The 24,855-nt window shown below is 35.4% G+C and overlaps 1 protein-coding gene across 2 annotated transcripts in view; it reads left to right on the top strand.

Moving 5' to 3' along the window:
- Window positions 1-22,761, top strand: part of LOC128217328 (uncharacterized) — a 123,173-nt gene extending 100,412 nt beyond the window's left edge. The window contains exons 1-4 of one of the 2 annotated variants that reach the window (XM_052924412.1): window positions 9,677-9,829; window positions 10,721-11,649; window positions 18,657-18,773; window positions 21,204-22,761. In XM_052924412.1, coding sequence (XP_052780372.1) covers window positions 11,163-11,649; window positions 18,657-18,773; window positions 21,204-22,051 — 1,452 coding nt within the window. In that variant the 5' untranslated portion in view covers window positions 9,677-9,829; window positions 10,721-11,162 and the 3' untranslated portion in view covers window positions 22,052-22,761. Of the gene's footprint in view, window positions 1-9,676; window positions 9,830-10,720; window positions 11,650-18,656; window positions 18,774-21,203 lie in introns of those variants that run through there. The other variant, XM_052924413.1, reaches the window with a different exon arrangement.
- The last annotated feature ends 2,094 nt before the right edge of the window (window positions 22,762-24,855 follow it).

The following is a 24,855-nucleotide window of genomic DNA, read 5'->3' as shown; positions in this document are numbered from 1 at the left end:
AGTACTCTTCTATACTTGATGACAAACCAATATCTTAAGATACAGACACAAATATTGCAGTTATAACAATTTTGAACATCTCCTAATTAATCAAATTTATTTTAACAAACAATAAATTATATCATAACAAACTAATGTCAGAACAAATGGGATGCAGATAAATGGAACATATCAAGATGTCAATCATACCAGGAGAAAATTGGAAAAACATCAACATAATCACGCTCAGACATAGGAAAGGGAACACTATATTATAACGCTCCAAAACAATGGGAACAATTCAACAACAGTCACATTCAGAAACAAAGGGAGCTATTTAACTTCAACATGATCACACTCGCAGACAATAGGACAATTCTATATTAATACACTCAGAAACAAAAGAACAATTCAACATGTAAACAATCAGACACATGAGGCTATTAAATATAATCTGACTCAGAAATGTGTGTTTAATTTCAACATGATCGCACTCGGAGACAATAGGAAAACGCTATATTAATACACTCAGAAACAAAATAACAATTCAACATGCTAACAATCCGACACAGGGGGCTATTCAACATGATCTGATTCAGAAATGGGAGTTTAATTTTAACATCATCACACACGGACACCAAACGGAATGTTTAACATGATCACACCAATATATAAAAGGAAATATTTTAACATCGTTTCACATAGAAAAACTCAGTGACTAACGGAAACGAGCAGAGACAAAAGGGAAATTAATCATTGTCACAATCAGTAAGAAAGAGGCCAATTTATCAGAATCACACTTCGAATAAATACAACACTCACACTCAGAGATAAAAACGGAGCATTTTAACATTACCACGCTTAGAGACAAAGGGTACAATCTACTATTTTCACACTCAGAGACAAAAGGGACAAAACAGCAGTATCACAATCAGAGACTATGGGATAAATAAAACACACTCAGAGGGGATGCATTTCTATCGTTCTCAGAATCGAAAAGGACAATCTAACCCCATTACAATCAGAGAGGAAATGGACAATGTTACACTCTATGGAGTTGCAAATTCGCGGCCGAGCGTTCATACTGCATAACGCACGAAAAAAAAATCTTTAAATTAAATTCTCATTCCTCGTTCATTGGGAGATAACATCTTATTTTTAGAAACTAAGTGGATATCACAACATGTTCACATTTAGAGACAACAGAGAAACCTTAACATATTTAAGCTCATAGCGAAAGGAAACATCTCTAAAAGTTGACATTCAGAGACAAAAAGGACACATAAACATGTATATTTCATCATGAAAGAGATAATCTCAACATATTTAGAGTCAGAGCCCAACAGGACACCGAAACATATACATTTCATCATGCAAGGGAACATCACAACATGTTCACATTCAGAGACAAGAAAGACCCCTTATCATTTTTATTATCACAGTTAAATGGATAATCTCAACATGTTTACTTTAAGGTATAAAGAAGACCACTGAACATGTTTATTCTCATTTCATCATGATCACATTCAGAGACAAAAATACACCTATTCAAATTTATTCTCATAGTGAAAGGAAAAAAGTGAAAAAAGACACCTAAACATCTTTATTCTCATAGAAAATGAATAATCTCAACACGTTTACTTCCAGGTATATAGAAGACCGCTTAACATGTTTATTCTCATTACAACAATTCATATTCAGAGACAAAAAGACACTTTTTTCCAAGTTTATTGTCATAGCGAATGTAAAAAGTGAACAATACACCTAAACATTTTTATTTCATCCTGAAAAGGGAACGTCGCAACATGTTCACATTCAAAGAAAAAAGAGAAAAGTGTATTTCATCATGAAATGGAAAATCTCATCATGTTCACTTTAAGGGAAAAAACTCAACATACTTGCTGTGTTTAATTGTCTTAATAGACTTTGGAGAAGAATTTTACTATACCTCAAACTTCAGTCTGTTTTCTTGGTAAAACCAGTGATATTGTCCTGTATAAAAGCCTAAGAGAAGATACCCCTGGTGTGGTTAGAACCCACGACCTTATATGCGCGAGGTGGTCTTCTTAACAACCAAACCACTGTCATCCTGTGTTAATGTTTATTTGTTTTACTATAGCAAGCTTATTTTACCCGATATGTATGATTTTACTATCAACAATAGTTTTAATTGAAGGTCAAACTTGATCAAAAACAAGAACAATCCGTTCCATTTTTGTATTTAAACCAAACTAGAAATGAATCTTTAGAACGTTGTTTGTTTGTGTAATATGTAGGTTAAGTAATTTGTGAATCATCTGATATTAATAGACCATCAGGCCAATCCAGAAAATATTATTCTTTACACTCTGTCATCCCAATGTATACATAACAAGTTATTGTCATCATTGATAGGCAGAAAAGATTTTATATCAAACTCGAAAATGTGTTATTCATTTCATAACACAGAAAATCGGATAAGTAATACAGGCGAGTTGGATTTCTGCTTATCGAATTCCTATCAAATTTTGTCACAAGCCAAAGTTAAGTTATAATATTTGGTATAAACAGTTTAACTAAGTCACTGGGACAAAGTATGCATTCCTTACCAATAACTTTAGAGTAGTTTTGCCGTTGCCATTATAAATATAAACATTATGCCATGTCGAAAGCGACTTGTCATGTCAAGGCAATAATAGGATGCCGTTTACAAATCATCAGTCTAAAAATCAAATACTAAATTTAGGTTTGATTTTATTTATGTCTTTCATCTTTTCTTATTTACGGAGACGTTAATCAATAACTCCTTTCTGACTTAGTGTTTGCCACTCCAAAATTGCATCACTAAAATTATGCCGTCCGACTGTCAATCACTGCATACCCCCTCCTCCCTTCCCCCATGATATTGTGACGTGTTTAAATCAGTGTTGACACTAAAATTGTGCACTTGCATATGAAAACAAAAGGCGTGGCTAGATGCATATGTGCAGATAAAGCTTAATCTATAAGAGTCTTCTTCAACGAACAGTTACGATTCTTCACTAATCCAACTCTAAACGTGTTTTAAATCTAGCGATGTCATTTCTGTTCGCTTTAAAAAAAACAAATACAAATAATAAAATGAGTTTAACACAAAAAAGCAGTTTAATTCATCGTCTTATTAATTCTAGATTTAGGATTCATGCTTTGGGTATTTATTTTAGCATTCAAATACCAAAAAAATGTACGAAATGAAAAATTTGAATTTGAATTTGAATATACTTGTATATTTTTTTCAACTTATCACTTCATTTTTAATTTTACAATATACCATCTTTTATTGTATTTGTACATTTAGCTTATGATTCTATCTGATTTAACGCTTTATTTTTATGCTTCCTTTGTTGTTACTATTTGGAACGAACACTAAAGATCAAGTGTTTAATTCAAATCTTTTAAATGGAAAATCCGTTGCAAAGGGCGAAATTTGACCCATATAACAGCCCCACTATCAAAATAAATGGGTCTGAAGTTATGTAGAGAAAATATATTCCCGCCCCTATGTGCCACTCAGGGAAAATTATTAAATCCTGTAATTTGAAGAGCAATGGCTCCTTATGAAAAGCAATAAGTTTTGAAGAAATCGGGATGCTGAGGAAAATGAATCACTTTTAGTGTTAATAACGTGTTGCATACATAGCTAATATTTGCCATGTTCAAATAATACATGTGAAAAAAAATCGGCTTACAATTAGCTTGCTTTAGTAAAAATAAAGCTTACAAATAATGAAAGTGGTATTGAAGCTAAGAAGTTCACCCCTCACATAAGATGTTATAGTTTCTAGCCACACCAGGGTTATCTTCTCTTGACCTCTGATCTAAGACGTTATGGATTCCTTCCTAGCAGAGTTATCTTCTCTTGACCTCTCATCTAAGAGGTTATGGATTCCAGCCCGACCAGGGTAATCTTCTCTCGACCTCTCAATTAAGAGGTTATGGATTCCATCCTGACCAGTGTTATCTTCTCTTGACCTCTCATCTAAGAGGTTATAGATTCCAGCCCAACCAAGGTTATCTTCTCTTGACCTCTCATCTAAGAGGTTATAGATTCCAGCCCAACCAGGGTTATCTTCTCTTGACCTCTGATCTAAGAGGTTATGGATTCCAGCCGACCAGAGTTATCTTCTCTTGACCTCTCATCTAAGAGGTTTTTGAATTCAAGCCCACCAGGGTTATGTTCTCTTGACCTATCACCTAAGAGGTTATGGATTCCAGCCCCACCAGGGTTATCTTCTCTTGACCTATCACCTAAGAGGTTATGGATTCACTTCTCATCTCAGATGTTTTGGATTCCAGCCCCCACCCCCAAGGGTTATCTTTTCTTGACCTATCACCTAAGAGGCTATGGATTCCAGTCCGACCAGAGTTATCTTCTCTTGACCTCTCATCTAAGAGGTTTTGGATTTCAGTACCACCAGGGTTTTCTTCTCTTTACCTTTCATCTAAGAGGTTATGGATTGCAGTCCGACCAGTGTTATCTTCTCTTGACCTCTCATCTAAGAGGTTATGGATTCCAGCCCCACCAGGGTTATCTTCTCTTGACATTTCAAACACGACACTATCATTGGTTTCTACATTGTAGAAAACGAAAAATGTTTTGAAAAAAATCGGATGAAGCTACTGTACTTCCAAATTTTCACAATCAAACAGGACAATATCGCTGGTTTGTTTTTTGCAATCATAAGTTTGTAATCGACCAAAACCTTTTTATGGGATTTAAATAAATATTTCTGAATATAATAAACAGATAAAATATATATCAACAATCGCCAAGTTATTAAACAACATTATGATAACCTTTCCAAACATAAAAAGAAATTTGACGAATTGAACATAACTACTAAATTGGCACATAATCAAACACGCTATTCAATATTGATCTTAATTGGATCTCAGAATAATATAGCTAATCGGATTGCGTGATATAAATAACTGACCTTTACCGTTAAACAAATCAATCCTTTATGACCATAAGGAAGGTTTACGTTCATATTGAATACCATTCTAGAATCACAAGGATATGGCCAAAATGACCCACAAAATAACGCATGCCATTGCAATATTTGTTTCATATTTCCCGTTGGTATGCACTTCAATATAAAGTAGTGTTTTTAATATTATAGTGGTCAAAAGCATCCTTTAGAAAATCGTCACTCTATCTAGTGTCGCGATGGTTTACGGTTTTCCACAAATAGTATTAATGTAATAAACGTCACAAATGCTATCTGTTCTTTAAAACGTATTTAGTTTGTTTTGGTTCGCTTGTGTCTTCATTTATTATATTTCTTCGTGTCGTCACATTTTGCGAATCGGATGACGTCACGTTCTTGTCGTCATTGAAACTCCTCTGAGGCATTGGCGTAGGAGAATTGCTTGATTTGCTCCAAGAGTCGCTTTTCCGTTGCTAAGCAAATAAAAACAAAGTAAAATTGCCTTAAAAGTGATATGATTTCATTTTGGTTTGTATGATTATCTCTTTATTGTATGCAAATGTACTCGAAGCCAGCTAAAATATGAAGGCTGTAAAATGTTGTATTTCTTAAATATCTTCAACAGTCGCTTATCCGTTGCTAAGGATATAACATATCACAGTAGAATTACCCTAGCAATTAATTGACTTTTATTTGCTTTCTTTCATAATCTCAGGTTTTTTTGTAAAATAAAGAGTCTCGAAAGCCAGTCAAAAATAATGAAGGCTGTAAGAATGTTAGGGGATCTTTTAATAACTTCTAAGTGTGTCAACGTATTGTTATATATTTTGGGCATAATACACTTATTATATGGAGTTTTAAAGCAAATCCCTCACAATTTCCATGATATAAGATTGTTGGTTAAATCCTCTGAACGAAACATAAATCATAAACAAATCTATGACAAAATGTATTCCAAAAGGTTTACCTTGAATTGTTTATCAAACAAAAACTTCATTGCTGTTAATGATCTGATCTTAAACTTACATCAATCAACCGCTTCCGGTCTGAAAAAGAGACATCAGGAAAATCAAAGCACTGTAGGGCATATTGGTGAGGGTCAACAGACAAATATTTACTATCTTGTAAAGACGAGGGTTCACCAGTAATCATGTATATACCATACTTGTATTGTAAGTAATGTACTGCCGTGTGTTAAATTTTAACGAACAAATAATTCGTATAGGTATGAGTTATATCCATATGAAATAAGAAACATTTTTATACACAGTGCCTTAAATAACGGTTCTGTTGGGTCCTTAAGTCATATTTTAAAATTATTAATTACTCTTGTTATTGTACGGAACCTCAAGTAAATAAATATGTACCTAATGCATATTTAAAGGTATTCGGCATCTTGCTGTCAATGGCGGCTGTGTATAAAATGGAAAAAAAAAAACCCACATAGTTATATAACAAATGAAAACTATTACAAATCTTACAAATTCATGCTGTTATAAAACAATATAAAAAACGAAGTGTGATCACATGCATACTATTTTAACTTGAAACATAGATTAAAACAATAATTAAGTTATTTGACCTATTTATTTCGGTAAATACATTTTACAACCCTTTAACCAACTTGGTGTTTAAGATTCTAGTTTAACTTATCATGACTCTGTTTAAATCTTCCGATTTAGCTGAGTAAAATCAATAACGGCTAATTGCTGATTTACCCAACTTCCTGTTGTATAAAAAAGGCCATTCCATTGAACAAAAGCTAATTTCGAACACTAAACTGTTATTATGATTGCCGTTGTTAAATATGTTTATCATGATTTGAGTTAACGAACTTAATATAATGGTTCTTGATTCTGCTCATCTGTAGAGGCAGAAGTAATTATCATTTTAGTTATGTTGCTACAATACAGAATGTTCGCCACTAAGCCTTTTCACTTTTTTCACAATTGGTTTGCTTACGTTTTGCCAGCCTTATTTTCTTTTCATGGTGTTTCATATGGTGAAAAGTTAACATCTGGTTAATATATTTCTTAGCTTTCGGCTGCATAGCTGAAATAAATAAAGAAACAACATATGACATGACATTAAGAAAATGCCCATCGTTTTCAGAAGTCTCATATATTTATAACATTCAATGCAAATTGAGCCATTTGCGTAATCCTTTTTTAAAAAGCAAAACTTAATAAGCATTTTCTTTGAAGAATGTCAGCACGTTTTAATAAAATTAAGTTTTACTCATGCATGTACATCTGTAGCAAATATTTTAAAATTTAATCCACAATTTGTTCAATCGAAATCCCTTTAAAAAAACCCATTGCCTCCAGCATGTTCAAATACAAGTTGATAATTTTGTATTTATCGTCAGCCAAATTGTATTACTCTTGGCTTTCGCTGCCAGGATAAGTCTAATGGGGCGAAATTAATTAAAAACGGGTGATAACACTTGTGCTAAAAACAAACATGGCAAACTTTTGAAACGTCAATAGTTTGCTGCTGATAGCTCACAAAAGAGTTTGTTTTACTAACAGATAAATATTGAAAAGCTGTTTGATGGAAATCAGTTTATTCAGTTTGAATAGTTGATAACATTGATAAAAATACAAACATTTCGATACACAGTTTGTAAATAAAAGGAAATCTATTGTATACAAGATTGATAGGTTTAACGAAAAAAAGCGCAATTACTTTCTTTGTTGTAGTTAAAGATTGTAAGAATATACCTACAATAATAAATAGTTTTATCAATTGCTGTTTAAAGTTTGTCGACAATATAAATATGGTTTGGTGTCAAATGCTCAAGACTACAGAATCTAATATGAAATATTTCAATAAAATAGTGAACACTATTGATTAAATTCCCCTTTTTGTATTAAAAATGCAAAATATTTCTTCAGATACTCGTACTGTATCTTGTATTCATATATACTTTAAGGTAAAAGTCTACAATAAATACTTCCGAAATGATGTGTTTATGTTGCGTATGCCAGATTTCAATATGAGTCATGTCTGGTAAAATACGTGATTATTCGTTGTTTGAAATTAAGTCTCAATATTTGGCATTTATAAATCAAGTTGATGATCAGAGATAAGCAAACTGCTTGGAAACAAGTTTGGTAGAGACTGAAGTCGGGCGAAACCCTCTGGAACGAGGTCACATATAAGATAAAGTACTTATTGACACTCTACACAGAGGCCACATTGTTCTTTTTTCCTTATCACTCATAATATTCAGTATATTTTTTATCTTTATGAGATAGAAATTAAACACATATGTGTATAATATGGGTCAAGTCTGACAAATACTTTATAGAAGCGTCTGCGTGCCTGCTATGTGTCAAGATGTTCAAAGTATTAGCGTAAAAATACGTATGTGTATGATATGGGTCATATCTAATCAATATATGTTTCTAAAACACTATTTCCTGGATAGAGGTCTCCCTTTCCAGCATAGCTTCTGGAAGCCTGCCATAAGTCATGATTAACACAATGATAACTCTTCTGTCGTGTCATTTATTATGTGAGATAGAAACAAGCTTCTGTACAAAACGAATTTTATTACATATTTCTGTAACTTTTGTTTAATTCTCTTAAGTAGCCTAAAGGTATACTATGTATAAGGTGTTGTTGAATTCCGACATCAGAATCTTAAATTACGGAATATATTGCACTTGATATATCTTTTAAACATCGGATCTGTATCTTAATAAGAAAAAAATATACCTGTATCTTCCGACTTTGTCCACCCAGTGGAAAATGGTGTCGCTATTCTGAACGTATTTGGTAAGGGGCGAGCACTCTTGTTTTGTCTTGGCCAAACTGAGGTGTCAGCGTATACTTCTCTCTTTCTGTTATTGGGGACTGAAACAATTTTAGCCTTTTCTTGGTGTATGTTTTCGTTTGGGACTGCCTTTAGATAATCTTTTTCAGAATCACTTAAATTGTCGATATTGTCTTCTGAATTATTGTCAACAAATGTCAAAGAGGCGCGCTCTGAAAAAGTTTCGGACGCGCGAGATTTTAACGTTACATCGTCAACATATGGTGGAATTATATCAACTGAAGATATATCAAGATTAATGTCTAAATTCAGCATCCAGTTTGGAACATTAGCTGATGGTGCAGACTTTGCACGTGAGGTTTTATCAATACTTTTTCGGATAGCCTCAATGGTTGAGAGTTCCTGGTAATATGACGTCACTTTTTGTTGTTCATTCTGCTCAGAGCAGGTCTCATGTCGACCGAAATCCTTCACTGCTGAGTCATGACTGTAAGTTGGGTGAAACTGAGGTTCTTTTGCCCGTGACCTTGGAGCATTCTCTGGTGGTAATTTACGTTTGTCTTGCAAACGTTGGCGCTTGTTAGAATTCCGTTCCCGTGCACCAGGATGACGTTCCTTCCGGTCAATATTTCGCGGTCTCAATTGGGCGTATACGTCAGAATTTACAAAAAGCATATTCTGTAAATACAAATGTAAAAAGATTTTTGTCACAAAAATGGTCAAAATTCATATAACATACCTCTTACTCTATTGTTTCCGAAGTAACGTGTTTATATTAAAACGGTATAATTTTGTTTGTATCGGAGGATTAGCTTTGGAAAACCAGAATATTTATTATTCCGGATTAAAACTATTAATCACTCAGCCCGGTATCAACATAATCGGATGACGGATACCGGGTTTTAGCAATACATCATGATAACCTCCCTTATTTCTTATCAAGAAAGTTGCTTCTTTCGGTTTTGAAGTCACATGAATTACATGTACGTTGACTCTACCTCTCTCTCCAAACAGCGAATATTAAAATCATTGGCGACAACCACATTTGAAAGTAATGAGTTGTGTACTTAAGATATTCGAGTAACTATCGGAACGGACTGATTTTCAACAGTCAACAAAAGTAAGTATAAAATAGTATTTTTCTCTCAGGGGCGGTGCCAGGATTTAAATTTAGTGAGTGCACATTTGGGATAGCTACAATAATTGGCGTTCAGAAAAACTTGTATATCAGTGGGCATTGTTATGTTTATATGTGGCCATCATAAATATCTTATAAAGACTATTGACATCTATTTATATGGACCTGATTTTGGGGTCAAAAATTAGAACGTGCAGCCCGGCTTCATCAGAAACGAATAAAAAGGCTCACAACTATTTGGGTATTGGACCGTCCTTAAACATTTCGGCCACCTTTATTATGAAATAAAAATATTGTAGTTTGTGTTTCCAAAGCTGGTCGCTTTGATGGTTTAGGTATTTTTTATACCTAATCTGTACATCCTTATTTTAACTTTGTTTTTAAAAAAGTTCTGTTTCTTTCACAACTTTTACTGACATTCTTGCAGCTTAATGTCTAGGACCCCAGAGTAGGTGTTTGACATTAATTGATGGATGGATGGATGGATGGATGGATGGATGGATGGATGGATGGATGGATGATGGATGGATGGATAGATGGATGGATGGATGGACGGACGGACGGACGGATGGATGGATGGATGGATGGTTGGATTATGGATGGATGGATAGATGAATAGATGGGATGGATGAATAGATGGATGGAGCAACGCCTCAGGAACCGCTAGTGTTTCCAATTTAATAATCATTTTCTACCATCAAATAGAAGTTTTTTTTACTTATAATAAAGACTATACCTCGTAAAGAACTGGATTAGCCAAGTGTTAATTTGACAATGAGAAAATGTTGTTTTTTTATATTAAAGACCATTCCTCAATAAGAACTAAATAAGCAAAAAGTATATTTGACAATGAAAATATGTTTTTGAACACAGGATGGATGCAGTTCCAGGGAGAATCGCGCCCGAGGCTACAGGGTCGTCCCATGACCACACTTATTGTCAGCCATGTGCTGAGGATGGGAAGAGGATCCTTCCTGATGCCTTCTGTACCGTCTGCAAGGAGTTTTTGTGTTCCACTTGTGCCCGAGTACACAGGAACATGAAGCTGACCAAGAGCCACGTCCTCCAGGACAAGAGCAGTATGCCTTCCTCATTCCATGCTGAAAGTGAGGATGAGACGTTTACAGAGACATGTCAGTTCCATGCGAATTAGTTTATAAAGTATTACTGTCCCAACCATGAAGCACTTCTGTGTGGAGAAAGCGTAGTTGATTATGAAGAACATCGCTCTTGTAAAGTAAAGAAAATTTCTCAATTGGCAAAACAATACAAACAGGGTGCAGAATACAAAAGTCTGAAAACAGGTATTGTGCAGATGGTCAGTGACATTGAGAACTATTTATCGTTCATACAGGTGAGCATGAAATCAGTTGAAGAGGAAAGTCTTACCAATATAAATGAGCTTCGAAAATTCAAACATGAGATCATCCAGTTATTGGATAAGAGGGAGAACGAGTTATTGGAAGAAATTGATCGGAAGAAACGGGAATCCGAGACGCTGCTAAACGAAATGAAAGCAAACTGTCTAGACATGAAAACTGCCACTGAGAAGCTCAAGGCCGAGCTACAAGCTAAGGAGGTCAACAACAACCAGCTGTTTGTATCTGGAACAAGGGCGATCAAGGAGTTAGTCGGTCTGCAGTCATCACTTGATGACATCAGGAGAAGGGATAAAGTTCCACACTCCAAATTCAGTAGGGACCCAGCAACGGGACAGCTGCTGTACTCAAACACAGCAGTTGGCAGAGTGGACCAGGTGGCGTCAGATTTGGCAGACCAGCAGAAACAACCTCAGCGGCCAGGTAAGCAACACAAAGCAATCATATCACAGTAAGGTTTTACGATATCAGTTAGGTTTCACGTTTAATTTTTGTTTCAGTTAACACCATGTTACTTTATTGCCATCCTTACTCCAGGTTTAATTCAATATATTTTGAAATAATATAAAACATGTTGTTTCCGATTTCAATGCCCCAATAAATTGGGATTTTATATATTATATCAGTTTCCTTAACAGAAGTTATTTCACAATTGTGTGTGTGTGTGTGTGTGCGTGTGTGCGTGTGCGCGTGTGTGATTCAAATGCATGTACGAATGTGGGTTTGTAAGAATTTTTCGTAAGTGAATATGTTTAAAGGTATGTTGTGTCTGTGAATTCATGCGAGTATGTGTTAGTGCGTTTTAAAAGATATATGAGTGACCCGTTGGTGTGTATGTTTGTACGGTTGTTATGCGTGTACATTTTGTGCGATTGTGCCATGGGTTTGTATGTGTGAACATGTGCTATGTGCCTTTTAGAATATTTATGCATATTGGGTTTGTGCGATGTATGCAATATGTGGGTGTGTTTGCTTGAACGTGTGTTTGGTGTTTGTTTGTGTGTGTGTGCGTGTGTGTGCGTACGTGTGTGCGAGCGCGCGATGTGTGCTTATGTGTGTATGTTTATACTTGCGTTGTGTGCATGTGAGTGCGTGCACGTGTCTGTGTCTGTATGTTTTGTGCAATGTGTGCTTAGGTGTGTATGTTTATAGTTGAGTTATATGCATGTTAGTACGTGCACGTGGGTGTGTTTGTATGTTTTGTGTGATTTGTGTGTTGTTGTGTTTGCTTGTATGTATGCCCTGGGTATGTGTGTGCTTGCTCTTGTGTGTACGTGTAGTATGTTACTTTCAGCTTAAGCACGAATTTGTAATGTGCGTTGTGTTTGATATAGTATTCTTTGCAATATTATATATACCATTAGTAGGTCTCTGTGTTTTATCGTTACTGTCATAGGCAACAATACTAGTTAGAGATTGTATGCTAAATTTATATCTGTTATCAAAAGGTCTCTCTGTTACATCGTTGCATCATAGTTGATAATATCAGTCAGAGATTGGTTTATATTGATATTTATTTTATATTGATATTTATTATGATAGCTGGTTTCTTTGTTGTAGCAATATATATATATATATATATATATATATATATATATATATATATATATATATATATATATATATATATATATATATATATATATATATATATATATATATATTGATATTTATTATGATAACAGGTTTCTTTGTTGTAGCATTGCTGACATAGGCGGAAGTATCAGGTAGAGAGTATTTAATACATTATATCTATCATTTTAAACATATCAGCAGTTTTTTTTTATATCTTTTGGGTATCCTTTTGTTATCATAACCAGTATGCAATTTCTATAAGATAAAAAACCACAAACATGTATATATGCCTTAAATCCTCACTGTACACTTCTCTGACTGATACTGCCCCCCTAGGGTTACACCGTATATTTCTGTAACTAACACTGTCTACCATTGTAACACCATATATTTCTCTGGTTGAAGCTGCCATCTATTGTTACACCGCTTACTTCTCTGAATGCTACTGCCACCTACGGTTACACTGTTTACGTTTTAGAGTGACATTGCCACCTATGGTTGCACCATTATCTATCTCTACCTAATATGCCCACATTATACTTCTCTAGCTGACTATGGTAACCGGGTACATCGTATACTGATATTCTCTTACTGATACTGCACCCTTTGGTAACACCGTATACTTTTATGAATGATACTGCCCCAATGGTTACACCGTATACTTCTCTGAATGATACTGCACTAATGGTTACACCGTATACTTTTTTGACTGAAAATGCCCCAATGGTTACACCGTATACTTCTCTGACTGAAAATGCCCCAATGGTTACACCGTATACTTCTCTGACTTATACTGCCCAAATGGTTACACCGTATACTTCTCTGAATGATACTGCCCTAATGGTAACTTCATTGTATTTCTCTTACTGATACTGCCCCAATGTTTACACCGTCTACTTCTCTGACTGATACTGCCCTCGATGGTTACTTCATTATACTTCTCTTACAGATACTGCCCCAATAGTAAAACCGTACACTTCTATGATTTACACTGCCCTCAACAGTTACTTCGTTATACTTCTCTGGCTTATACTGCCGAAAGTGTAACACCGTATACTTCCATTACTGATACTGCCATCAGTGGTTACTTCAATATATTTCCAGTAACTCTTACTGATAATGTCCCCTATGGTTACACCGTATACTTCTCTTACTGATATTGTCCCCCATGGTAACACTGTATAATTCTCTGACTGATACTGCCCCAATGGTAACACCGTATACTTCTCTGACAGATATTGCCCAAATGGTTACACCGTATACTTCCCTGACTGATACTGCCCCTATGGTTATACCGTATACTTATCTGACTGATACTGTCCCTATGGTTACACTGTATACTTCTCTAACTAATACTGCCCCAATGTAATCTCTGTATACTTCTCTGACAGAATCTACACCCAATGGTAACACGGTATTCTTCTCTGACAGATACTGCCCCCAATGGTAACACCGTATAATTCTCTGACTGATACTGCCTCCTATGGTAACACTGTATACTTCTCTGATTGATACTGCCCCTATGGTTACACCGTCTACTTCCCTGACTGATACTGCCACAATGGTTACACCGCCTTCTTCTCTGACTGATACTGCCACAATGGTTACACCATCTACTTCTCTGTCTACTTCTGCCCACAATGGTTACACCGTATACGTCTCTGACTGATACTGTCCCCTGTGGTTACACCGTCTACTTCCCTGACTGATACTGCCACAATGGTTACACCGCCTTCTTCTCTGACTGTTACTGCCACAATGGTTACACCATCTACTTCTCTGTCTACTTCTGCCCACAATGGTTACACCGTATACGTCTCTGACTGATACTGTCCCCTGTGGTTACACTGTATACTTCTCTGACTGATATTGCCCCCCCTATGGTTACACTGAACACTCCTCAAACAGATACTGTCCCCAATGGTAACACCGTATACTTCTCTGACTGATACTGCCCAAATGGTAACAACGTATACTTCTCAAGCTGATAGAGCCCCCAATGGTTACACCGTATACTTCTCTGACTAAAACTGCCCCCTATGGTAACACTGTATACTTCTCTGACTTATACTGCCCAAATGGTTACACCGTATACTTCTCTGACTTATACTACACACAATTGTAACACCGTTTACTTCTCTGACTGATACTCTTAAGAGATTGTTCCATATAGTTAGTATAATTATAATATGAAGGTATCTGCATCATTTTATTGCTAGCATAGACGACAGTTTCGGTCAGACATTGTTAATTATATAAGGTCTATTATTATAAACATATCAGGGCCTTTTTGTTATTTGTTTTGTATTATATTGTTATCTTTACTGTATTTTTACATAATCTGTATCATGGGATGCAATTTTTATGATAACAACATATGTACACATCTCTGACTGGAACTGCCCCCTTTGGCTAAACATTACTCTTCTCTGACTGATACTGCCCCCTATGGTTAAACAGTATTCTTCTCTGACTGATATTGCTGTCAAAGGTTACACCGTATATTTTTGTATTTAATACTGCCCACAATGGCAACACTGAGTACATCTCTGGGACCTTTTCTAAAGTATACACAGGTCCGACTATCCGACCCGTTCCCAATGCAAAATATATTATCTTTCCCAATCTGCCAAAAAAAAATCAAAATCCTTTTTATAAATTTTTATATCTTATGAAAGTTTTTTATCTTTACTGGTTCATTCAAAATCCTAAAAAAATCATGTGATGTAAAGTTTTGGGGATAATTATCAGAATTAAGAAATCATTGAATTTCGTCACATTCAGAGATCATGTGAATTATTATCTGCCATAATTTATTGCAATAGATATGTTCACCACAAGGTTTGATATTTCAGCCCTTTCAGTTCATTTAAAAGGGAAAAGAAACTCATATTTAATAATTTCCACATTCGCAGGAGACTGTAAGGAAGCTTGTTCTTTGACTGTAAAATTTCACAATTTGGACATATTTCACAATGCAAATTTCCCCAAAATGTCTAGAGTCTTTTTTCCGAAATGGGCAAAAAAGCCCTGTTCTCTGGCTGACACTGCCCCCTATGGTTTCTAGGTACGCAGTTCTTTTCTGGCTAAAACTGCCCCATTTGGTTTCACCCATATACTACTTTTGCAGATTCTGCCCACTATGGTTACATCGTTATACTATTCTAGCTGATTCTGCCGCCTATGGTAACAACGTAATACTACCCTGACTGTTTTTACACCGTTATACTACTCTGACTGATTCTGCCCCTATGGTTATACTGTTATACTACTTTTCTTATTCTGCCCCCTGTGTAACACCGTTCTACTACTCTTTCTGATTCTGCCCCCTATGTTAACACCCATATACTGCTCTATCTGATTCTGCCCTCAATGGTTACACTGTTAAACAACTCTAGCTGATTCTGCCCCCTATAACTACACCGTTATTCTACTTCTGACTGATTATGCCCCCTATGGCAACACCGTTATAATACTCTTGCTGATTCTGCCCCCTATGGTTAAACCGTTTTAGTAATCTAGCTGATTCAGCCCTCTATAAATACACCGATAAATTTATGTAGCTGATTGGCAGATGGTTACAGCGTTTTACTACTCTAGCTGATTCTGCCCCCTATGGTTTAAGCGTTGTACTACTCTAGCTGATTCTGGCCCCTATGGTTAAAGCGTTGTACTAGTCTAGCTGATTCTGGCCCCAATGGTTAAAGCATTGTACAACTCTAGATGATTCTGCCCCCATGGTTAAAGCGTTGTACTACTCTAGCTGATTCTGCATCGTATGGTTAAAGTGTTGTACTACTCTAGCTTATTCTGCTCCCTATGGTCAAAGCGTTGTACTACTCTAGCTGATTCTGCCCCCTTTGGTAAAGCGTTGTACTACTCTAGCTGATTCTGCCCCCTATGGTTAACGCGTTGTACTACTCTAGCTGATTCTGCCACCTATGGTTAAAGCGTTGTACTACTCTAGCTGATTCTTGCCCCTATGGTTACAATGTTATACTACTCTAACTGATTCTGCCCCCTTATGGTTACAAAGTTATACAGTTTTGCTGATTCTGCCCCCTATGGTTGCAATGTAATACTACTCTAGCTGATTCTTCCCCCTATGGTTACACCGTTATTCTACTCCTGCAGATTATGTCCCCTATGGTTGCAGCGTTATATCAATCTAGCTGATTCTATGGTAAAATGATAAACTTGTCTGATTGATACTGCCCTTATAGTTACGACCTATACTTCTATTACTGAAACTGCCCTTATTGTTGCACTGTTATACTTCTCTAGCTGATTCTGCCCCCTATGATTAAATGATATACTTTTCTGTTTGATGCTGCCCCTTATGGTTACAACCTATACTTCTCTGAATGAAACTGCCCCTATGGCTACACCGTTATACTACTCTAGCTGATTATGCCCCCTATGGTAAAATAATATACATCTCTGACTGATACTGTCCTCTATTGTTACAGCCTAAACTTCTCTGACTAAAACTGCCCCTTTGATTACATCGTATACTTTTTGAACTGGCAATGCGCCCACTGGTTACACTATTTTATATATTAGCTAGCTAATACTGCCCAAAATGGTTTCTTCATTATACTTTTCTCCCTGAAACTGTCACCAATGGTTACACCGTATACTTATCGGGTACACCGTACACTTATCTGACGGATACTTTCCCTTTTGGTTACGCCGTATTCTTCTCTAACTAATACTTTCCCTTATAGTTACGCACTTTACTAACTGACATTGCCCAGATGGTTACATAGCATACTTCACTGACTGACACTGTCTTCCCTATTGTTATGCCGTATTCTTCTCTGACTGATACTGCTCCTTTTGGTTGCACCATTTATGTATATTGACTGATTCTGTTCCCTATTAATACACTGTGAATTTCTCTGACTGATACTGGCATGTGTGGTTACACCGCTAAAAACTCTGACTAAAATTGCCTCCAATGCTTTCATTGAAAACATCTCTAATTGACACTGTCCCCTATGGTTAAACCGAATACTTCTCTGACTGATACTGCCTACTATTGATACACTCTAAACTCCTCTGACTTATACTGTCACTAGTAGTAACATGGTAAAATACTTTTGCTGAAACTGCCCCCAATGCTTTTACTGTGTTCTTCTTTGACTGAAACTGCCCCCTATGGTTACACCGAAGGCTTCTCTGACTAAAACGTCCCCCTATCGTTACACCGTTTACTTCTCTGACAGAAACTGCCCCCTATGGTTACACAATATACATTTCTGAATATAAATGTCCCCTATGGTTACATCCTATACTTTTTCTGACTGAAACTGCCCCCTATGGTTACACCGCATACTTCTCTGACTAAAACTGCACCCTATGACTACACTCTGTACTCCTCTGACTGAAACTGCCCCATCACACTGTGTAGTTCTCTGATTCTTCCCCTTACGATTACACTGTATACATCTGTCAAAAACAGATGAAAGCTGTTTCACAAAAAGGTTTGCGTACAACCACTAAAAATATTGACATTTCCAAATTTTGCAGTTTATTAGTCTGTTTACAAAAGCCTGTTGACGTCGCTCAAGTTAACCAGTCACGTTAACCATGTTGTAAAGTTCACCAAGTGCTTTTCAAAAATGGCATAATGAGATACTTCGACAAATAATATTTCGCAAATAAAATTGAGATACAAATAAACTTAAGGCATACATTTTTGAATGATACAAACTTGTTTAGGTATAACAATACGGTATATATATATATATATATATATATATATATATATATATATATATATATATATATATATATATATATATATATATATATATATATTCTACTAAATTTTATACCCATCATATTTCCAGGCGAATCAACTTCGGCGGTAGGGCAGCAAGGACGACAACAACAAAAGGAGCAGCAGCCTCGGCAACTAGAGACGATGCAGCAACAACAAAAACACATGCAAGGTGTATCACAGAAAGGTCGGTGTACAACCGCAGACAATTTTGACATTTCTTTATTGCAGTTGATGAATCTGTTTTCAAAATCGTGTTGACGTCACTCATGCTAACCAGGAACGATGAAAGTACATTAACAAACTATGCTGTAAAGTACTTAACAAAGTAAAATAATTAAATACTACGACAATCATATTCCTCAAATAAAATTAAGATCCAAATAATCTAAGGTGTAACGCGACTCTGCGAGAATTTTCGAGTTAGTGTCTGAAAATTGGTATACGAATAGAAGAACATATGTCCAGTAAGGGACTGTTTTTACTTTTTCAATATTCGGAATCTTTTGAAACTACGAGTCTTCAAAAAATACCACTGACGTTAATTTTGAGACGTCTGTCATTTTTTGTGGCGTTCCAGCTATAACAACCGATATATTCATCAATTGTTCGTTCATTGCTATGAAATTTCCACCTCAAGTACATATTATGAAAACATTCGCGGACATATATTTTTTCTTTCTCTTGTTTTACGTTTTTAATTTGAATTTCGTATAAAACGTCACTTTTTGCGGGAAAAACGCCATCGTGTTTCGCTGAAACAAGTGCGCCTTTCTTGTTATAAATGCATGCATTCAATGTTTTATTATAAATCGCTTGATAACGAAAGTGTACCTTACCGACTTCGTTTTTGCCCAATATTAAACAAACTAACGTATTTTTAAACGTATTGTATTGAAACGTTAACCATGACGTTACGAAACACTGTTAATGTAATTTAAGAGTTAAGTTTTGTTTAAAGCTGCACTCTCACAGATTTATCGTTTTTATTTTATTATTTTTTTATCTTGGAAAGAGCAAATATATGCGTAAATACCTGCAAACCAATGGTGATCAGATCGCAGATTTTCATTTTTCCTTTCGAAAATTAAGGTTTTATGGCTTAAACCGTTACTCACGGTTTAAGAAAAATGCATAAAACTTTAATTTTTTAAATTTCAATATAAAAATATGCCATCTAAGTCAGCAGTCTTATGTAACTGGTTTCCATGCATTTTCGCAAAAAATATGTTGAAATCTGAATAGTAAACATGATCTTATCAGTATAGCACTGTTTATAAATGAACACTTTAAATGGTTTTTATAAGCTCATTTTGTTAACGGTTGTTATAGCACACTTACAAACATTAAGGCGTATCTTTTTGAATGTTATATACTGTGGTGTGTTGGTATTACAAAACAGTCATAATTCCAGGCGCTATACATATCGTAAAATTCGGTAACCCGTATTCAACTTCAGTCAGTACAGCACGGCTGTATTCTACTCTGCTGACGTCACATCATAAACAAATGAGACTCTGCTAAAATTACGTCATAATACAAAATGTTGCGTAATTAATATTGCATTTATAATAAAAATATGTGTCTTTTAAGTGACTAAGCCACTAATATATTATAAATATATATATATACATGATAAGGGTAACTAATATAGCGTTTTGATCCGGTATATCGTATTCGACTTTCGTGGATTCTTGCAGATATTAATTTCAGTGGCCTTGCGCCTCATGAAATCCAAATATGCAAATATCCGCTCCATTCTAATACAACCTTCCAGACCAAAGCGCATCACTAATAAACCAATTAGTTATTGATAAATACATTTGCTTTTTATTGCTTCATATTGACCCTAATCAGTTTATACCATCACTGCTACAGCAATGATGATTCATATTTTTTTGTTGAAACCTTTTTTAAAAAGGTAAAAAACACATAATGAAAGTTCATATGTATAAAAGTTAATTGATTTAAACATGTTTTATTGCCTTTTTTTTCAACATAATCTGTATTTACAACAATAATATAGAGTATACAAAAAGCAAATGGGTTGGACACAAGTTCTAACAACATAAGAAACGTGTTCCCCTGTATAAAAGTTAATAGTCCACAGAACTCATTTCAAAAACGATTTTACACTGCACAAAGTGAATGTTTATAGACATTTGCGCTATTGTAAGAAGGTTTCGTTGAAATGAATTGTTGGATGAATCGTTAAAAAGAGTGCTAACTATTTCCCAAAATGATGTAATGTTATAGATATTTTTCAGTAAAATGATCAAATAGTTATCTTGTATATTATATGTCCTCAACTGACCAGTGTGCTTTAAGATGTTTTTTAATTACATTGTTTTCAATGATATGTTATGCGAAAATTGACGCATACTTTTTTTCTTTTATTTAAATAGATAGGCAACTACTTATAATATTATACGTCATTTTGTATATCATTGCGGTGAAATATATAGACTATCGACAATAGGATTTATCATAAAATTTTGAATAAAAATATTTATTATTATTATTATTATTATTATTATTATTATTATTATTATTATTATTCATTTTAAAATGTGATGAAAAAAACATTTTTTTTATTTATGGTAAGGTTTACTTTCAGCCCACTTCAGCAGCAGAGCAGACCTAAGCCAGGCCAAGTTCAGCAGGCAGCCTGACATTTCAGTGAATACATCAGGTGATAGAAGGGAATGCTGCCTAACCAATATGACCCTCCTGACCGGGGACAGGCTCATACTGGTAGATCACATGAATTGCTCGTTGAAGCTGGTGGACACCAAGAATAACAAGCTGGTGTCCCAGGTGAAACTGCCAAGTAAGCCTTGGGACCTGTGTCACCTGCCCGGGGATATGGCAGCCGTCACTCTGCCTTGGATGAAGAAGATACAATTCGTTTCTATACAGGGAAATGTCACGCTACAGGATGTTGTTAAAGTAGATGGAGAATGTCGTGGAATAGATTTCTGTGATGACAACTTGATAGTGTCCTTTACCAACCCACCTAAGGTTGTGTTGATGAACATGAAGGGAAAGGTGAAGAAGAGTGTGGACAGAGACAGCAGTGGAAAACCTTTGTTTTCGTGTCCCTTATATCTGACAGTGACCAGGGAGAGCCAAACTCATCCAGTCATATTTGTCTCAAACAGGTTCACCAACACCATAACCAAGCTGAGCATCTCACTAGAGGTGCTCCAGTCGTACCAGGACCCGACACTGGAATACCCACGTGATCTGGCAGCCATTGGGGACAACCAGCTGCTCGTGTGTGGGGAGGGCAGTAACAACATCCTATTACTGGAAACGCTCACCGGCAAGATAACCCAGCTGTTGGGGATAGAGGGTCCATACAGTGTGGCTTACTGTTCACTGAGGAAGATGTTGTTTGTCACCTGCTATGCCAATGACAGACCTGATTCGGTTAATTTCGTAAAAGTATTCAACTTAGTATAGTTCATGTCAGTTAATTAATATGAGTGAAATTTGTATCAGGTGTGAAGTAATTGTAATGTTCAAGAATAATTCTAATGTATAAAATTATACTGACAATACGCATATACAATGCTTTATTTCACATATCGCGCGATTCAATTACTGTGAGAGTATTTGACGGAAACTTGACTTTTAAATTATATTGAATTCTAACAGTTTTCATTAGTGACAAATCGTGTAGTAATGTGTTATAAGAAAATAATATACGAGTATGAGAATGTGTATTATTAAATGAAATGTTAGTAGCTGATTGTGTATGAAATATACCAACATGTTGGTTTCTTACTTGTGAATGTTTAATCAAAAAATGTAATTGTGTAAAAGAATGATTCAGAATATAGATTATAGAGTTATAGACACGGTGTTTCATTTTTTCATGCAGTTTGTATTTAGTACATATGAAGTTTATAATGTGTTTATATTGAAATTAAACATATATGTACGTATCCTTATACATGTATATTGAATGAATAATTCTATAGACATTGACCTTAATGTGAATTGTTTCCAAAAAGATGGATTGAATTGTTTAAACAGACTTTGACCATAGTTAAAATAGTTTCCTCCAATATTAGTTGAATAATTAAACAGACATTGACCATAGTTCAAATTGTTTCCTCATATATGAATTAAATGATTAAACCGACATTGACCAATGTGCAACTTGATTCCTCATATATTTATTGAATAAATTATACAAACATTGGTGTTCTAGATGTAACTAATGTCAAAAAAGTGTTTAAATGGACTCGCTTATGTTTTTGGACCAAAACATATTTCCAAAGTAATGCATCTGAACTGAGTTATCATATTATTAGTTAACTGTTTGAAACCTTAATTACAGCTCAAGATATAATTAAAGTAAAGTCAAATCCCGTTGGCTCGAACTCGCTTGGCTCGAATTCCTTGTAAGCTCGAAGTAAACGACCGATTTCATTATACTGAAGGAAAGCATTACCGCTTGGCTCGAATTTTTCGAGGCTCGAGGTATTTTCGACGGTCCCTGGGGGTTCGAGCCAACGGGGTTCGACTGTATAAAAAGAAAGTCTGGTTTTATTTGGCAGCATACTTAATGTGAATCACCCTCCCGCTGGCACAGTCCAAATATTTTTAGAAAATCGATAATTTGACCACTCGAACTCATTCACAAGTTTCTGGATTTTCAAACCTTTCCTTAATTAATTGAAAGCTTCGCGTGATAATATCAATCAACCAATCACACAACAGCCTTTAACTGATTTGTAACAGGTGTGGAATCGTGGAATTCAAAGGCAACTCGTTTACTAGTATATATCAACATTTGTTTAAGAGGTGCAGCTGTCATAGTTTTAATTGACGTTCAATATAAAATATATTTCATTATTTTTGTAAATTGGCCAGAAGGAAGTGTCAGTTTTTTTTTCGCATTTTTGCTAAAATAACTTATATACGTGTCGTCGGTTAGTGCTAAAGGATGCTATCTGACACCATACGATTTCTCACATCGAGTGATACATTTGGCGCATCTCGACTACCGATATTTCATCCTAAAGTAATGGAAATTGGTTTAGATATGCCTTAATTAAATTATATAACTATAACATTACCAATTTTAAGAACGTGGGTAAATTATCTAGATTGCGGAAGATAAGATGTGTGTCTTTGTATAATTGTGCGTTTCTTTACGTCCATCGACTGACATTAGGGTGAACATTTCTTCGTTAAATGCCTTGCACTTCCTATATTTTTGTGTACTATTTTCTTGTCTGAAATTTAGCCTTTCGAGTTATGCAATAAAATATATGAATTTTCGGGGTAAGTTTAGTTTAATTTAATTTAGCCATTAATTGAAAACAATGCGTTCAAAATGTATTTTAACGTTGAATTCGATACGCCTATTATTCGGCCATTGCCACCGATTTAATATTTTAATGTTGCGATGTCAACTGAAAATAAATCATTTTTATTTTGAGGTTTTTATTGATTATTGATCATGTATCTAAATCTCTTTCAATTAGCATCTGCCTCTTTATATTGATTAATAAGGTAGTTTTGTGAAAACATTGCTCGGCGACCAATGCAAGATTTAGATATAGCACGAAAACACTGCCGGACCAACCCCTGTGACTCCCGCACATATACGTGCACGCATGCACATACACGCACATTTGCTAACCTGCTTTATCGCACATCGACATGCACGAAACATGTAATGGTGTCAGCGATAAAGCCATTCTCAATCATTTGGATTTAGCTTGATGTTATCTAACTGACTCAAAATGTAATTCCATTAGCTTAAAAAATGTAATTTAAAGGGACTCGTTCATGGTTTAGAAAATTCAACGCGCAGTTTTTGTCGACACCGTGAACTGTCTCAATAAAACCGGTAACAGCGTCATACCCGCAGGTGGCCATATTCTGACATCCATCAAATCGCTTACCGAAATCGCGATACATAGAGAGCAAATGTTTTATTACAAGACACTGGTTGAGTCTACGGTCGTGTTTACTGGCCTGTCTTAATTTTCCGAGTGGTTGAACAAATTTAACTACCCCGTCCTAATAGCACACGATGCAGCTTTCGACACAAGAGTTAAAATAAATAAATGTCTGCGCTTTAGTATAATCTGTCTTGACATCCTCGGCAACCCAGCGTATCGTAACATATATGATACCCTGGACAAATCAGCTGTAAAAAGCTCGTACTCATGACTAATTTATAAGGCGAAATCCAGCAGCTTGATTAGTCGCCTGAGACACACGTTGCGGAAATGACCGAAAAGTTA

The sequence above is a fragment of the Mya arenaria genome, chromosome 14 (assembly GCF_026914265.1).
Source record: "Mya arenaria isolate MELC-2E11 chromosome 14, ASM2691426v1".
Lineage (NCBI taxonomy): Eukaryota > Metazoa > Mollusca > Bivalvia > Myida > Myidae > Mya > Mya arenaria.
The sequence above is the reverse complement of the archived record's forward strand: the minus strand, read 5'-3'. Positions and strand labels throughout refer to the sequence as shown.